The sequence below is a fragment of the Theropithecus gelada genome, chromosome 1 (genome assembly GCF_003255815.1).
Source record: "Theropithecus gelada isolate Dixy chromosome 1, Tgel_1.0, whole genome shotgun sequence".
NCBI lineage: Eukaryota > Metazoa > Chordata > Mammalia > Primates > Cercopithecidae > Theropithecus > Theropithecus gelada.
In genome coordinates, this window is record NC_037668.1 from 139,829,091 (window position 1) to 139,847,145 (window position 18,055).

General features: G+C 42.4%; 1 protein-coding gene across 2 annotated transcripts; it reads right to left on the reverse strand.

The window, feature by feature from the left end:
• Window positions 1-394: 394 nt before the first annotated feature.
• On the reverse strand, window positions 395-14,174 carry SRP9 (signal recognition particle 9). 2 transcript variants are annotated; one of them, XM_025383532.1, is made up of 3 exons: window positions 13,959-14,174; window positions 7,117-7,185; window positions 395-1,614 (listed from the first exon to the last, which is right to left on the reverse strand). In XM_025383532.1, the coding sequence occupies exons 1-3, from the start codon at window positions 14,028-14,030 to the stop codon at window positions 1,495-1,497; spliced, it is 261 nt and encodes an 86-aa protein (XP_025239317.1). In that variant the 5' UTR covers window positions 14,031-14,174; the 3' UTR covers window positions 395-1,494. The 2 variants fall into 2 exon arrangements, with proteins under 2 accessions (XP_025239317.1, XP_025239326.1); XM_025383541.1 differs by having other exon boundaries at window positions 7,120-7,185; window positions 13,959-14,139.
• Between the last annotated feature and the right edge of the window lie 3,881 nt (window positions 14,175-18,055).

Here is an 18,055-nt window from a genome sequence, read left to right on the forward strand (position 1 = left end):
CCAGGCAGTCTTGACTTGGAATGTCTGTTCTTAACCATTCTGTTACAAGCTACCAGGACTCAAATAACCCAAATGCCGGTCTCTCCTTTTCAGGTCATCTCTGTAGGGAAAAAGGTCAAACCTCTCCCCTTCCCTCACGGTGATCCCATTAATTCTGGGGGAAAAAAACAAAAAGCCAAAATAATCCTATATTATTTGATGTTACTTTTCTAATTCAAGAAAACAAACTTGCCATTAACATACAGTGCAGAGAAAGTCATGTAATATAAAGTACTGAGAAACAAAAAATTTGCTTTCAGCATTACTAGGCTCATTTTGGACTAAATGAATATAGTATATCCCAGCTCAGAAATCAACAATTTCTGAAAAGTTAAAAACTTCAACACAAACAATGTATTTTATGTAATATTTTATTTACTGATCTCTCTGAAACATGCCAAAATTCATATAGCTACGGGAACTTACCATGCTAAAATGTTGTTCAACATGACAAATTTATACAAAACATATTTCAATGTAGTGCCTTCATTTCATTCTTGGGAATCAACATTACATTTAGGTGGTGAAATTTAGGGTACAAATATAATTACCAAATAATATTATACTTCTAGTTTACCGGAAAACATTAACAGTTGTGACAGTCACACCTAACACCTTGGTTAGAGAAAATGGGCAAGGGTGTCACAGAAGTATGCAAGATTTGACAGTTCAACTAATCCATAGCCTTTCTGAGAAACTACAGATGGAAAATATGTAGTAAATATTTCTGTAATATGGTGGTTTCACTACATTATAGTTATCATTCCATTCATGCACTCAAGTAACTGCTGCTTCTGATCACTGAAAACTCGATTCAAAGTCATTGCTCAACAAGCTGATACTACAAATCCCTTACATTAAAAGGTAGTTTAAATGTGGAAATAAGGCAAAGCATACTTGTTAGTCACAACTACTTTTAGATATAATTGAGACTACACTGGTATACATAATTAGGTGCACCGTATGCATAACAATGCATACTATGGTGTGGAGTTAATTCCAATTTCCATATTTTATATTTATTGGTCACAACAGCATACATTTTATGCTCCAAAAGAAACACATCGATCCAACAAAATGGTTATATTTAATGTTCTTTTAAAGATGAACTAAATTTAAGAAGAATTGGTTTTTTCTAATATCTCATTTTCAAATTACTGATATAAATTTGGCAGAGAAACAATTACATGTTTTATCTAACATCAAATAATCTGCAAAGTTTCCAAGACAGATGCATTTCTTGTTCAATTTCCAAAAGTAAATAAAGGCTTTCTAACTGAAAACATTTGCATCCCTAGCTCTCTAATGTAAACATTAAAAAGAAAATTACAAAAAATGACCTCTAAGCTTCTGAATAGACCACTTAGTTACATAAAGTACTTTCTGTCCCAACACTTTCTCTATTTCAAGATATTTACTTCCTAAGTACACGACAAAGTCTTCATTTCAAACCAGTCACTCAGTTTCCATGGTAACATTGCGGGATTCCTTGGCTACCATAAGTCGCATTAGTTGACTGTGGAATTTCTCAATCTTCTTTACATCTTGAGCTTGCTCTGTTTTATACACCAAACACTGTCAGAAATTTTAGAAGTACACATTAACTATATAAAACTAGATATTGACAATGTAGAAAACATACAATTGGATAAAATTTTGAGTTTTTCCTACCACTGTTTTGCTCTATTCTCCTTGGAGGGTCGTACTAGGAAAATTGCACTCAAGTTTCCAAGCCTCCAGCAATTCCATGTCTTAAAGTATAGTAATTTAAATGCCACTGCTGTGGACAAAAAACTAAATGAAGTCTATTAGAAGCTTCTGAAAAATGTTAAATGTTAAATCCTACTATAGTCTGATGAGAAGAACTCAAGGCTTAGAATTAGGTATTAGATTATCTCCCTAGGTATTTTCTCCCAGCCATAAGTAACTGAGTTATGCTGGAAAAAAACCCAGAAATCTTAAGATACCTTTTTCTACTGGTGAAATTGGGGGTTTGATAATTTTTAGAAAAAAATCTAGAATTCTCTGTATAGCTGGTCAACACATAAACCAGATAAATCCTGATTTTCTTGGCCAGGAGTGGTAGCTTACACCTGTAATCCCAGCACTTTGGGAGGCCGAGGCGGGCAGATCACCAGGTCAGGACTTCAAGACCAGCCTGGCCAATATGGTGAAACCTCGTCTCTACTAAAAATACAAAAATTAGCTGGGCGTGGTGGCGTACACTTGTACTCCCAGCTACTGAGGAGGCTGAGGCAGAAGAATTGCTTGAACCCAGGAGTCGGGGCTGCAGTGAGCTGAGATCATGCCACTGCACTCCGGCCTGGGCGACAGGGTGAGACTCTGTCTCAAAAAAAAAAAAAAAAAAAATCTTGATTTTCTGAAGATACGTATTTTTGAGACAGTGTCTCACTCTGTGACCCAGGCTGGGGGTATAGTGGCACAATCTCAGCTCACTGCAACCTGTGTCCTGGGCTCAAGTGATCCTCAGCTTCCTGAGTAGCTGGGACTACCGGCACACACAACCATACCCAGCTAATTTTTCTATTTTAGTAGAGATGGGGTTTCTCCATGTTGCCCAGGCTTGAAGATACTACTTTTAAAGCAAACCAAATTCTTCCTTGTTAGCGTTAAATTCTTCACTAGATATTTAAGATCTGCTTATGGTTGGTCATAAAGCCATCTGTTGTAGAATCTTCAGAAATAGCAATTTTAAGCTGGTAGCCCTTCCCTCATTTTGTAATATAGGTCCACTTTTCTTCAGCCCATCTTAAAGGTTCATATGAGTTTTAAACAACAGGAACTAATGATCCTGTAATAAAAGTCAATTATTAACTTGAAGTTCAACCTCATCATGCCCAACTGATCTGAATTCATCCAGCCTTTTAAACAACTCACTTAAAAAAAAATTTTATCCACGCATTGTACAAATTTGTGCAGCAATCTTGTAAAAAGGCCGTATTAATCTTCATCATTAAATTTTCAGTATATGTGCTACAAGAGAATATACATACCTTCTCACTGAAGTTTCTGACAGAAAAAGATTTTAGGTCCGTAGAAGACAGTATTATAAATAAATTATGGGATTAGAAAAATTATGCATACATGGGATTATAAAAAAGTCAAAGTTAACATGGATCCTTAATTATATTTAATTATTAACAAGGCAAAAAGAGCCATCAATTGAAGATAAGGCCTTTTGTATTAAAATTTGTTCTGCAGTTATTCCCCTATTTTTTTTTTTTTTTTTTGAGATGGAATCTAGCTCTGTTGCCCAGGCTGGAGTGCAGTGGCACAACTTTGGCTCACTGCAACCTCTGCTGCCCAGGTTCAAGCGATTCTCCTGCCTCAGCCTCCCGAGTAGCTGAGATTACAGGCGCCCACCACCACGCCCAGCTAATTTTTGTATTTTCAGTAGAGACGGGGTTTCACTGTCTTGGCCAGGCTTGGTCTTGAACACCTGACCTCATGATCCACCCACCTCCCAAAGTGCTGGGATTACAAGCGTGAGCCACTGCTCCCAGCCTATTCCCCTATTTTTAAGACAGGACATAGGGGTTTTTCTTCAGCAGGTATACCTAACCACTCTGTGACAATCACAATTAAAATTTTTCTCAGTGTGGAATGTCAAGATTTAAGAAGTACTTAGTGGTTCACGCCCATAATCCCAGTGGTTTGGGAGGCTAAGGCAGAAAGATGGCTTGAATCCAGGAGTTCCAGATCAGCCTGGGCTAAATATAATGAGACCCTGTCTAGACAAAAAAATTTAAAAATTAGCTGAGTGTAGTGGTGCACACCTGTAGTCCCTGCTATTCGGGAGGCTGAAGCGAGAGGACCGCTTGAGCCCAGGAGGTTGAGGATGCAGTGAGCCACTGCACTCCAGCCTGAGCAACAGAGCAAGACACTGTCTCTAAAAAAAAAAAAAAAAAAAAAAAGCAATAAACAAAACAACCAACAAACAAAAGAAAACATTTACTCAATCTACCAAGGGTAACCACTAATGTTAGATACTTTCATATATTTTTTTACTATCACTATGATACTTTACAGATGAGGAAATTGAGACCAGAAGGCTAAACTTTTGGCTTAAACTTTTCCATGGCCAAAATGCTAGTAAATGACTAAGCTAGGATTCACATCTCTTAAATCTATGTCTAGCATATTACATCTCAATTCACTCTTCCTTTTTCACATGTTCAGCTACTCACTAAATTCAACTGGCTCTTAGAAGACACGGTAATCACTAAAAGGTCTAACTTCATGCAATCTCATAATGGAACCCTGAACACAAATACAATATATGACCAAAGACAAAAGTGATTTTAAAAATCACTCTATACAATTTTTAAAAGAACTAATGTATTTTAAAAATGTTTACTGAGTGCTCTCTGGGTCAAGATATCGTAGTAGGCAATGGAAATAAAACACGTAAGAATATTACTAATCTATCTCTATTGTCTTGAAGCGCAGTCTATTAAAAAGACAAATGTGATAAAAGAATCGTGATACAGCACAAAAGGCCAAAATGAAAAGCAAGAGATGAAGCAATCCTCGAGTTGGGTTTTGAAAGATAAGCAGCAGTCTGGCCACATTAGGGGCAGAGGTGGGATTCAATATTGCAAAGGGGGAAACAGAATGTTCAAAAGCACCGAGGCCTAACACATCGCAGCACATTAAAGGAGTTCTTATGTAATACAGAAATTACAGAGATTAGAGGGGATGCAAGGGTGGAGTTTAAAGGCTTCTAAGCAAGGGAGAACAATCAAATTTGCCTTTTAGAAATCACTTTGGGGCTGGGCATGGTGGATCACATCTGTAATCCCAGCACTTTGGGAGGCCGAGGTAGGTGGATCGCTTGAGGTCAGGAGTTCAACATCAGCCTGGGCAACATGGTGAAATCTCATCTCTACTAAAAATACAAAAATTAGCTGGGTGTGGTGGTGCCCACCTGTAATCCTACCTACTTGGGAGGCTGAGGCAGGAGAATCGCTTGAACCCGGAAGGCAGAGGTTGCAGTGAGCAAAGAATGAACCATTGAACTCCAGCCTGGGTAATAGAGCCAGACTCCCTCTTTATTAAAAAAAAAAAAAAAAAAAGGCTGGGCGCAGTGGCTCACGCCTGTAATCCCAACACTTTGGGAGGCCGAGGTGGGTGGATCATGAGGTCAGGAGACCAAGACCATCCTGGCTAACACAGTGAAACCTCGTCTCTACTAAAAATACAAAAAATTAGCCGGGCATGGTGGTGGGCGCCTGTAGTCCCAGCTACTCAGGAGGCTGAGGCAGGAGAATGGCGTGAACCCAGGAGGCAGAGCTTGCAGTGAGCTAAGACTGTGCCACTGCACTCCAGCCTGGGCAACAGAGTGAGACTCCATCAAACAAACAAACAAATTAAAAGAAAAGGCCAGGTGCGGTGGCTCATGCCTGTAATCCCAGCACTTTGGGAGGCCAAGATGGGTGGATCACGAGGTCAAGAGATGGAGACCATCCTGGTCAACATGGTGAAACCCTGTCTCTACTAAAAATAAAAAATAAAAAAAATTAGTTGGGCGTGGTGGTGCACGGCTGTAGTTTCAGCTACTTGGGAGGCTGAGGCAGGAGAATCACTCGAACCTGGGAGGCGGCGGCTGCAGTGAGCAGAGATCGAGCCACTGCACTCCAGCCTGGCAACAGAGCGAGACTCCATCTCAAAAAAAAAGAAAAATAGAAATCACTCTGGGCTGGGCACTGTGGCCCATGTGTGTAATCCCAGCAACTTGGGAGGCTGAGGGGGAGGACTGCTTGAAGCCACAAGTTCAAGACCAGCCTGGGCAACATAGTGATATCCTGTCTCTAAAAACTTTTTAAATTAAAAAAATCCCCAGATTTCTGACCAGGTGGAAAATAATGCAACTAAAAGTAGGAAGGTAGAAGAAGGAGGTAGTTTTTTTTGTTTGTTTGCTTTTTTGAGACGGAGTCTCACTTTGTCACCCAGGCTGGAGTGCAATGGCACCACCTCTGCTCACTGCAAGCTCCACCTCCCAGGTTCACGCCATTCTCCTGCCTCAGCCTCCCGAGTAGCTGGGACTACAGGCGCCTGCTACCACGCCCGGCTAATTTTTTTGTATTTTTAGTAGAGATGGGGTTTCACCGTGTTAGCCAGGATGGTCTTGATCTCCTGACTTTGTGATCCACCCGCCTTGGCCTTCCAAAGTGCTGGGATTACAGGCATGAGGAGCTAGTTTAAGAACAGATGATAAACTCCACTGTAGACAAATGAATTTTGAGGGTATGTGAGGTACAGATGCTAGTCAGAAGAATATGAGCTAAACACACATTTGCAAGTAGACATAGATAGGTGCAGTATTAGACTTAACTAAATGAACTGCTCCAGAAGCTGTATGAAAAGACAATCAAGGACAGAATCCTAGAGAAGCACATATATATATGAAGCACATTTAAAAAAAAAAAAAAAGCAAAGAAGAAACAATAGAAACACACAATAAATAGTAAGACCAAGATAAAACAGAGCCACAAGTGCCAAAATAATTATTTCTATGAAAGAGTGGGGTTCTCTATCAAAAGCGGCAAGGAGGCCAAGTAAGATATGAATAATAAGACCACTGGCTTTGAAAATAAAGGAGCTGCTGATGTGCTCTCATAAAGAGCAGTTTCAGTGGAATACCATATGCAGAAAACAGATGGCAGAGGGTTAAGGAATGAATGGGATATGAGGAAGTAACAAGAGTGAGCATATCAAGGGCAGGAAATACAAGAATAAAGCCTGTAACTTGTGTTCAAACACTGTCATTTAAAGGAAACTTTTACTCCCTTACATCCAGTTTGGTCTCTACATTCCTGTTGCTTAAGGTCTGAAGACAGCACTTAGTAAATGACACTTGACATAATGCATTAAGAAAGTAAGTTAAATTATTTCCTGAGGGTCTATAAAAGTAGCTGCTAGAATGAGGTTCTTCATTTTTGAATGAAATGCAAAATAAGCATCCTAATGGGTAATCTCCATAAACTCTAAGTAAATAATTTCAAACAAATGACAAACAAATCTGAAAGTATGTAACAAATAAACATGTATACTTACAACTAAATCATCTGTTACTTTAACACACAAGTTCCCATCAGAATGCCTATATTTGAGAACCACACGTGCCTGAAACAAAAATACATATTTAGAAACAGTGAAGACAGATGACATTTCTCATAAATAATTATTTAGTCTTCAGGTAGGCTGAAAAGGATCCTTTTAGAATAAATACCCCCAAACATCTAAAGGCATTTTTACTATAAACTGAAATGAGGTTAAAAAAAAAATCAGCTATTTTAGTTCATTCCTTTGCTACAATTTATTTATTTAAGACTTTAAAAATGTTGGATATTTTATTTGCAGACAGTTTGAAAAGAGATGTACTGAACATTCTCAAAACACATCCACATTCAGGGAATGTCTGTGAGACTTACAAGGTGGCATTTCTTGCCAATAAGAATATACACCAACACACCTAGCCACAGAGGAATGACAGGAAAAGGAGGAAAAACATTTAGCAGAAATGGCTGGTTAAAAAGACCAAATCCATTCCTTAGCAAACAGTGCTGCAGGTCAGTGCAATTCACACTTTCCATTATTCCATGGATCTTAGCAAGTGGATTCAGACTAAAATATTCAGCAAAATCAGGTCTTTATCATGAAGGCAGAACATAATGCATTATTACATAAAAGCAGAATTCTGCCTTGAAAAGAAGTCTCCACCAACAACTTTTCCAAAAACCAGAATAACTCCTATACTGAAGTGCCATGTTACACAATACTTTATGTTCAATATTCTACAGATTGCCAAGGCATTTAGTTATTAGCATATTCCTATAAGACATCTCTCAAGAACACTTCCACGAACATTTTTTTTTCTTTCAGTGATGGATTCAAGCACAGGGTATCGCAGTTTTTCCCTAACCAGTATCAGTAACTCTTGTTTAGCTAGCTGTTTTAAAAACTGCCAAGTGGGGCCGGGCGCGGTGGCTCACGCCTGTAATCCCAGCACTTTGGGAGGCCGAGGCGGGCGGATCACGAGGTCAGGAGATCGAGACCATCCTGGCTAACACGGTGAAACCCCATCTCTACTAAAAATGCAAAAAATTAGCCGGGCGAGGCGGCGGGCGCCTGTAGTCCCAGCTACTCGGGAGGCTGAGGCAGGAGAATGGCATGAACCCGGGAGGCGGAGCTTGCAGTGAGCCGAGATCGCGCCACTGCACTCCAGCCTGGGCGACTAAGCGAGACTCTGTCTCAAAAATAAAAAAAAAAAAAATAAAAAAATAAAAAACTGCCAAGTATCGGCCAGGCGCGGTGGCTCACGCTGTAATCTCAGCACTTTGAGAGGCTGAGGCGGGTGGATCATGAAGTCAGGAGTCGAGACCATCCTGGCTAACATGGTGAAACTCCGTCTCTACTAAAAAATACAAAAAATTAGCTGGGCGTGGTGGCGAGCGCCTGCAGTTCCAACTAATTGGGAGGCTGAGGCAGGAGAATGGCGTGAACCCGGGAGGCGGAACTTGCAGTGAGCCGAGATCGTGCCGCTGGACTCCATTCCAGCCTGGGGACAGAGCGAGACTCCGTCTCAAAATAAACAAAACAAAACAAAATAAAAACTGCTAAGTATCTACAAGCCAAAACAAAAACGTAATTTTTTTTTTTTTTTTTTGAGACGGACTCTGGCTCTGTTGCCCAGGCTGGACTGCAGTGGCCGGATCACAGCTCACTGCAAGCCCCGCCTCCCAGGTTCACGCCATTCTCCTGCCTTAGCCTCCCGAGTAGCTGGGAGTACAGGCGCCCGCCACCTCGCCTGGCTAGTTTTTTTTGTATTTTAGTAGAGACGGGGTTTCACCGTGTTAGCCAGGATGGTCTCTATCTCCTGACCGCGTGATCCGCCCGTCTCGGCCTCCCAAAGTGCTGGGATTACAGGCTTGAGCCACTGCACCCGGCCAATTTTTTTTTTTTTTTTTAAGACGAGTCTCGCTCAGTCGCCCAGGCTGGAGTGCAGTGGCGCGATCTCGGGTCACTGCAAGCTCCGCCTCCCGGGTTCACGCCATTCTCCTGCCTCAGCCTCCCAAGTAGCTGGGACTACAGGCACCCGCCGCCACACCCAGCAAATTTTTTGCATTTTTAGTAGAGACGGGGTTTCACCGTGTTAGCCAGGATGGTCTCGATCTCCTGACCTCGTGATCCGCCCGTCTCAGCCTCCCAAAGTGCTGGGATTACAGGCATAAGCCACCGCGCCCAGCCTCAGAAACATAATTTTAAAATGGTTACGATCTAGCACCAGAGGCCTCAAGACAATTATGGAAACTAAATAAAAAGGGCTAATGGAACTGCAACCTACACCTTTCCCCATTATGGTCTTTGCATTCCTGAGATTGAAAAAAAAAAGTTGTATCACTATATGTGATTTGTCTGAGTGAAGGAGGAAAGGGAACTCATCAAGCATTTAAGCAGATATAAATAGTAGTAACGGCGGGGCGCAGTGGCTCAGGCCTGTAATCCCAGCACTTTGGGAGGCCGAGACGGGCGGATCACAAGGTCAGGAGATCCAGACCATCCTGGCTAACATGGTGAAACCCCGTCTCTACTAAAAATACAAAAAATCAGCCAGGCGTGGTAGCGGGCGCCTGTAGTCCCAGCTACTCGGGAGGCTGAGGCAGGAGAATGGCGTGAGCCCAGGAGGCAGAGCTTACAGTGAGCCGAGATGGTGCCACTGCACTCCAGCTTGGGTGACAGAGCAAAGACTTCGTCTCAAAAAAAAAAAAAAAAAAGTAGTAACTAGGTTAATTATCTTTAGAATACCTGATTCTATTTATTGATCTAGTAAGTTCAGTTTTACATATTTTAAAAATTCAGTTCTCTAGAAACAAAACACTTAAAAATATACTAAGCCTGACAACTATGTGAAGTTTTAACTCTCAGTTAAAGGAACTCACTGGTTTCATTTAGGAGAAATGAGTTAAAAGGCCAATCATGGCTGGGCGCAGTGGCTCACGCCTGTAATCCCAGCACGTTGAGAGGGCAAGAGTTCACTCACGAGGTCAGGAGTTTGAGACCAGTCTGGCCAACACGGTAAAACCCCTTCTCTACTAAAAATACAAAAATTAGCTGAGCATGGTGGCAGGTGCCTGTAATCCTAGCCACTCGGGAGGCTGAGGCAGGAGAATCACTTGAACCTGGGAGGTGGAGGTTGCAGTGAGCTAAGATCACACCACTGCACTCCAGCTTGGACAACAAAAGCAAAACTCTGTCTCAAAAAAAAAAAAAAAAAAAGAAAAAAAAGAAAAGAAAAAAGGCCAAACTTACTTATAAAGGGGTCCATTTGGTAATTTAGAGGGTGCTGAGTCACCACGTCAGATGCCATAAAGAAAGAAAAAGAAATCAAGGTTCTTTACCAAAAATAACCAAAACACAAGGACAAATGAATTAAGCCCTATAAAAGGATATACACATAAAATGCTAAAGAGAAAAAACAAGTAATTTAGACTGGGAAAAAGGAAAGTCTAAAAAATGAGGTGGCTTTGAAAATGCTTTTTTTTTTTTTAACCTTATAGAAGAAGGCAGAAGGCTGAAAAACCATTCTGAACAAGGATACAATGAATTCTGTAGCTTCATGAGACTACAGCTGAAGATCATGAAAATGGTGAGACAAAGCCAGAAAGACTGGAGATGGGTCAGACTAAGAGTTGGGACTATATCCAGTTATCAAAGAATAACCAGTTTTTAAGCAGGAGATGATGAATTCAACTTTTGTTTTTTAGACAATTGTGGCAGAAGTGTTAAGGAACTAAAAAGGCTGACAGACCAACAGAGAGGTTATTACATAATCCAGTGGTAATGCCATCTTCAATTATAGCAATGCAAGAAAGAGTGGTAAAAAGATACTGGGTATAATCAACAGGTTAAATGTGTTGGGGAGAGAAGACAGAGAATTTTGGAAAACAGATTCCAGAGACCTGACAAAATTTGTTCTTTAGCCCTAGCAGAAACAGAATGGACTTGGGGTTCAAAGATCTGGGTCCAAATTTCATCTTAATCTCTTAAGAAACTAGGCAAATCATTTAACATATCTAAAATCATTCATTTATGTACTTTGATGCGTTGCTGTAATTGTTCATATATTATGTATAAATATATGTAAATACACATAAATATATATGAAATGCCTGTAACATATAAACATGTAAAATGTCTGTCACCTATAAGGCACTCAAAAAAAAAACCTGTTAAGTCGGCTGGGCGCGGTGGCTTACTCCTGTAATCCCAGCACTTTGGGAGGTCGAGGTGGGTGGATCACCTGAGGTGGTAAGGAGTTTGAGACCAGCCTGGCCAACATGATGAAACTCCGTCTCTACTAAAAATACAAAAAATTAGCTGGGCATGGTGCCAGGAGCCTGTAATCCCATATACTTGGGAGGCTGAGGCAGGAGAATCGCTTGAACCCAGGAGGTGGAGGTTGCAGTGAGCCAAGATTGTGCCACTGCACTCCAGCCTGGGCAATAAGAACAAAACTCCATCTCAGAAAACAAACAAATAAAAAAACTGTTAAGCTCTTCATCTACATTCATCCTCTCCCCTCTCAACATATCAGTCAAGCCAGGCGCCATGGCTTGCGTCTGTAATCCCAGGTACTTGGGAAGCTGAGGCAGGAGAATCATCCGAGGCAAGGATTTAAGACCAACCTGGGCAACAAAGCAAGACCCCTGTCTTCAAAAAAAAAAAAAAAAATTAGGCAGGCATGGTGGCATGTCTGTAGTCTCAGCTACTCAGGAGGCTGAGGTGGGAGGATCACTCGAGCCCAGTTCAATGCTGGAGTGAACTGTGATTTGTGCCACTGCACTCCAGCCTGTGCCAACTGCAATTTTCTGACTGGGTAAGAGATGAAATATTCTCTCTCTTGTCTATTCTAGACATGCTTTGCTCACAGTGATGCTCTAAGTATTTTCATTTTCTCTACCACTGCCATCACATTATTACAGTACAGTCACTCTTGATGTGAATTTACATATTCTTTACTGTTTCTCAAGTATTTTTAGTTTATACTGTGGGTACTTCTGGATAAAAGTCCTGTATGATCTCAGAGTACCATTGTCTGAATGAAGAAACAAATGATCCTGCAAACAAGGGAAGCCAACCAAATGAAGCAACCAGAAGTCACCAGTGTTATAAACAAATTACTCAATTTAAAAAATACAGTATTTCCATTATTTATTGTATCATTTTATTGTAAAAAAATAGAACTAAGAATGTTTTACAGCTTGTTACTTACCTAGGCCCTTCTGTGGGTCTAATACTATTTTTAATCATAATTATCAACATTTCTTGATGCACACTTTAAACTTATATGCACTATAAACAACATGTGGCATTGGACTTACAGGTCACCAGCTCACTGCATAAACTTAAAACATAATTCATATTACTTAATGATCATCAATAGTTTCACACAGTAAATCCTGAGCCCCGGGCTGGGCACAGTGGCTCACACCTGTAATTCCAACACTTTGGGAGGCCAAGGCGGGCGGATCACAGGTCAGGAGTTCCAGACCAGCCTGGCCAACATGGTGAAACCTTGCCTCTATTAAAAATACAAAAAATTAGCCAGGTGTGGTGGCGGGCGCCTGTAAACCCAGCTACTCGGGAAGCTGAGGCAGGAGAATTGTTTGAACTCAGGAAGCCGAGGTTGCAGTGAGCTGAGATTGAGCCATTACACTCCAGCCCGGGCGACAGTGCGAGATGCCGTCTCAAAAGAAAAAAAAAAAAAAAAAAAAAAAATTCCTGAGCCCCAGTTTTCTGAGATTATCCATCCCCTTTTCATTTTCTTTCTTCTCTGAAGGATATAGTCACAATACACTGTATCTTTAATACCCTCCAATAACACCAGCTCCTTAAGGGTTCAACGGCATCTCATTCACCTTTGTGTCTCCCACAGAACCTAATTTAACTTGGGGTTCAGTAACACGAGAGTGGGGAATGAATGAAGCACAAAAGAGATGACTGAGTTACAACAGACAGAAAACAAAAGCATCATACATAAACAGGTCTGAGATTTCCAGTATAAAATCCCTTCAATATGCTGAGTTCTAAAAGGGAGAACTTTTAATTAACACGAATATACTTCATATAATTCTTCAGACATGACAATAAAATAAGCAAAACCTCAAGAGACGAAAGGAAAGATGCGAATGCTAAACTCCCATCACTTGGACTCCTTTGCTTTTTAATAACGAGCTAACTTCCGACATCCACCTCCATTATAATTTTTGCGGGGGCTAAGAATATATTTCAGAGGTCCATGAATCCCCTAAAATTTTTTGCAAACATTTACGCATACGTACATTTTTCTGAGGAAAGGTGCTAATATTATTCTTATGTTCTCAAAGCCTGTGACTCCCAAAATACTAAGAACCAATATTCTGAAGGGGTACAGATGCTTTCAAATTGGAATCAAGAATGATGCTTTCAAGACTGTCTGAGCGGCAGTAGAAAAACATCATCAGTTTCATATACATAAGGTACCCTTACCGCCTAGGCGGTACAGGAAAAGTGAACCAAGACAAAGGACAGGAAACTGCAGGGGGAGGAGCCCTGGCTTCAGGGACTCATAAAACAACCGAAGCCTTAAGGGAAGTTGAGGGACTGGGGCGGGGGAAGATCGACTGTAGAGATGTTTAGGGCTGAGATGAACCTGGCTGTTGCCCGTTTCAGGGCCTCACTGGGCCGCTTTGATCAGGGACGAAGGGGACGAGACAGCGGAACATTAACTTGGCAGAGTCCATTTGTGTTCATTCCCAGCACCTCCTGGGAGCGCTGGGGAAGCTCCAGCGGCCGAGTGGATGGCGGGAAGATATCCTGGGCTGGGGCCCAAAGCAGCGGCCCCGCCAGCGATTTACCTTCATAGGATCAGCGAGGTAAAGTTTTTCGGCAGCGCGGCTGAACTCCTCCCAGGTCTGGTACTGCGGCATCGTGGCCTGGAGTGGAAAAGTAAAGAGAACCAACGCCTCAGAACCCGGCCCAACAAACTACCTACGTCCGGGAGTCGCCAACCGACGCAAGTCCCAGCAGCCCCAAGATGGCGGCGGCTCCTCGCACCAACGCCTCGCTCCATTGGACAGCCCCGTCCACGCTCGCCCAATGGGCAGGAGGGATGTTGTCAGGGAGTGGGCGGAGCCCAGGGCGTGTGGCTCAGGAGCTGAGCGAGAGAAGTGGAGGGCAGGGCAACCAATGCCGGCTGCCACAGCACCCCCTGTAGGGCCGAATGAGCGGCGTCCGTCCCGCGGCCCTCGGGTGAACCGCAGCTTCCTTCAACAAAGATTAAGCGACTCTGCGATAGGCGCTGCAGATACGAGGAAGGAGGCGACAGGGCCTAGCTGTCACACAGCTTGGTGAAGAAGCCAGGAGACATAAACACAAGAGTGCAACGGAAAACTTTATATGATAAACATTTATGTCGGGTTAGTGAAGCGCAAAGGAAGAACGATCACTTGTGGGTGGGCGGAGGCTCACAGAAGCGGCGCAAGCTCAACAGGTGGGCAAGGAAGAGCAGAACGCGTAGACCCATTTTAGATCTGCAGTGTATGTCAGATGACTGGTGTTTAGGAGATGAGGAAGAAGCCATATAATCACTTATGGAAGGATAAGAAATCTGATCCTCCAAGCAGGAGGATCTCTTGAGCCCAGGAGTTCGAGGCTGCAGTGAGCCATGATCGCGCTACGCACCCAGCTTGGGCATCAGAGCAAGACACTGTCGCAAAAGTGAAAAAAAAATAAAGAAGATGGCCTGAAGGGGACACCAGGTAAAGAGTATTATATTTTGAGATGGAAAGATTTTGTGCATGTTTATAACTTTTAGAGAAGGACACAGATAGAAAAATCAGGCTGGGCGCGGTGGCTCATGCCTGTAATCCCAGCACTTTGGGAGACCGAGGCGGGTGGATCACAAGGTCAGGATATCGAGACCATCCTGGCTAACACGGTGAAACCCTGTCTCTACTAAAAATACAAAAAGTTAGCCGGGCGTGGTGGCGGGCTCCTGTGGTCCCAGCTACTCAGGAGGCTGAGGAAGGAGAATGGCGTGAACCCGGGAGGCGGAGCTTGCAGTGAGCCGAGATTGGGCCACTGCACTCCAGCCTGGGCAACAGAGCGAGACTCCATCTAAAAAAAAAAAGAAAGAAACTCAAAAGCAGTATGTGAAGTAGAGTAGAAAGCTGAAACTGGAGATCATATCTGGGAATAGCCCCAACTGGGGTCTGTCTCCAGCAACACCCAGAAGCTTGGGTTTTGGACTGGAAAAGACGGATATTAGGGATTTATAGGGTACATGAGGAAGAAGAACAAAGGACTAAGAATGTTAAAGGTACTGGTAAGAGAGTGATTGAACTGATAAATTATGGGATCCATGCTAGATAGATGGTAATTAATTGGGTCAAAAGAGAGAAACTAAGAAAACAGAATTAAAGGAAATCTGAATTCAATATAACAGGAAATAAGAAATTTTAGTCAGATTGGATATTGGGGTTTAACATTTTACAGTAGCAATAGTCACTGGTGAGGCTGGGTTGTCCACACAAAATTAAAGTCTTGTATGAGTAAGAAAGGGAATAAGATGAAGGAGAAAGCTATGAGCCAGGGACCCAAATCCTCAGTTAATGAGAAGTGTGTGTGTGTGTGTGTGTGTGTGTGTGTGTGTGTGTGTGTGTGTGTGTGTGTTTTGAGGGAAGCTATAAAGAGCAATGAGCAGAGGCAGAGAGAGCACAGTTGAGCAGAATGACCCCAGGTGTAGGGGTTTTTCCCTAAAGATGAAAACAATGGAAGTTAAGACAATGCCAACTTTGCCTTCTGTCACAAGGAACATAAGAGATCAGTTTCAATTCAATTGTCACAAGGAACATAAGAGATCAGTTTCAATTCAATTCAGCAAAAAATAAAACAAATGTCCACCCTGGACAAACACCAGGAGCTGGGCTAGGCATTAGAGACCCAGCAGTGAACAAGACAGGCCCAGTCCCTGCCTCATAGTATGGAGAGAATGACAGTAAAGAACAGATTTCCATTGTGAGGGTCCCCATCACTGTGAGTTCCAGCATCTCCAAGCGTAGCCCAGCCTTAGCCCCTACAGAGGCAGAGAAATCAAGATGAGGAAGAAGTTATGGGAATTGCCCTTGATTATGTGAATGTCCCCAGTCACACTACAATGCATTCTTTTTTGAAAAATTTAATTTTAGGTTCAGGGGGTACATGTACATGTTTGTTACATGGGTATATTGCATACTGGTGGGGATTAGGCTTCTAGTGTACCCATCACCCAAATAGTAAACATTGTACCCAATCAGTACTTTTTTAACCCTTTCCATCTTCCCACCCTCCCCTTTTGGAGTCCCCAGTGTCCATTATTTCTCTCTTTATGTTGATGTGTATCCGTATTCATCCATTCTCATACTGTTATAAAGAACTACCTGAGACTGGGTAATTTATGAAGAAAAGAGGTTTAACTGAACTCACAGTTCTGCAGGCTGTACAGAAGGCATGACTGCAGAGGCCTCAGGAAACTTAACAATCATGGCAGAAGGGCCAAATCAAGTGCTTAGAAGCAAGCACTTCTTCACATGGCAGCAGGAGAGAGAGAGAGAGAGAGAAGGGGGAAGTGCTACACAATTTTAAACAACTAGATCTTGTGAGAACTCACTATCACAAGAACAGCAAGGGGGAAATCCACCCCCATGATCCAATCACCTCCCACCAGGTCCCTCCCCCAACACTGGGAATTAGAGTTCAACATGAGATTTGGGTGAGGACACAAAGCCAAACCATATGAGTGCCCATTGTTTAGCTCCCACTTATCAGTGAGAACATGCTGTATCTGGTTTTCTGTTTCTACAGTAGTTCACTTAGGATAATGGCCTCCAGCTCTATCTATGTTGCTACAAAGGACATGATTTCATTCTTTTTTTTTTTTAAATGGCTGCCGGATGCATCCTTTAAACTAGGTTATTCCTTTCCTGCTGTGGCTTCTGAAAGGCTATCAGAGAGTGTCCTTTATAAATTGCTCACACATGCACAATGTCAGAAAAGGAAAAATTCCTTTCATTCCCAGTCAAGAAGATCAGGCCCTCTGTACCCTTTGTGGTTATTCTTTCTGCTTCATTTTCACACACATATCTTCTTTGAGCTTTCAAACAACTCTGCCAGGGTGGTCCGTGAGCCTCATTACAATTGCAAAAATCTGAAAAGCTCTGGAAAACAAAAGTATCATGGTAACTCCATTAGTAGAAAACGACCTGACCTCAAGTAAGGTTGCTTAGTCTTTATTTGTTTCACTTGGTGTGTTTGGTTCCAGGGTGGGGCCCAGACTCTGCTGGTGGTATTATGTAATATACCTTATGTGCACTGTTTCACCTTTCTAGAACCCAAAAGGCTGCGAATTCTGAAATACGGGTGGCCTCAAGGATTTCAGACAAGGGATTATAGTCCTGTACCACTCTCTTTTACAGGTGATGAAGAAACCAAACCTGAAAAATAAGTGACACTAAACAAATTGGCCCCAGACTTTGCTCCGGATTGTCCAGCAAATGGCAGAAGCCAGTGGATGTTAATCATAACCGGAAGTGACAGGATTAATTTTGATTTTTAGAAAATGTAACTAGTAGGCCGGGTGCAGTGGCTCACGCCTGTAATCCCAGCACTTTGGGAGGCCGAGGTGGGCGGATCATGAGGTCAGGAGATCGAGACCATCCTGGCTAACATGGTGAAACCCCGTCTCTACTAAAAATACAAAAAAAATTAGCCGGGCGTGTTGGCAGGCGCCTGTAGTCCCAGCTACTCGGGAGGCTGAGGCAGGAGAATGGCGTGAACCTGGGAGGCAGAGCTTGCAGTGAGCCGAGATCATGCCACTGCACTCCAGCCTGGGTGACAAAGCGAGACTCCGTCTCAAACAAAAAAAAAAAAAAGAAAAAAAAAAGAAAATGTAACTAGTAGCAATGCAGAAGCTAGA

Excerpts from the sequence above, each read along its gene's own strand:
- SRP9 (XM_025383532.1), bottom strand. The coding sequence starts at position 14,030 with ATGCCGCAGTACCAGACCTGGGAGGAGTTCAGCCGCGCTGCCGAAAAA. Across the intron at positions 7,186-13,958 it reads ACCTCGCTGATCCTATGAAG|GCACGTGTGGTTCTCAAATA; the intron begins GTAAATCGCTGG and ends TTTTTGTTTCAG. Across the intron at positions 1,615-7,116 it reads AAGTAACAGATGATTTAGTT|TGTTTGGTGTATAAAACAGA; the intron begins GTAAGTATACAT and ends AATTTCTGACAG.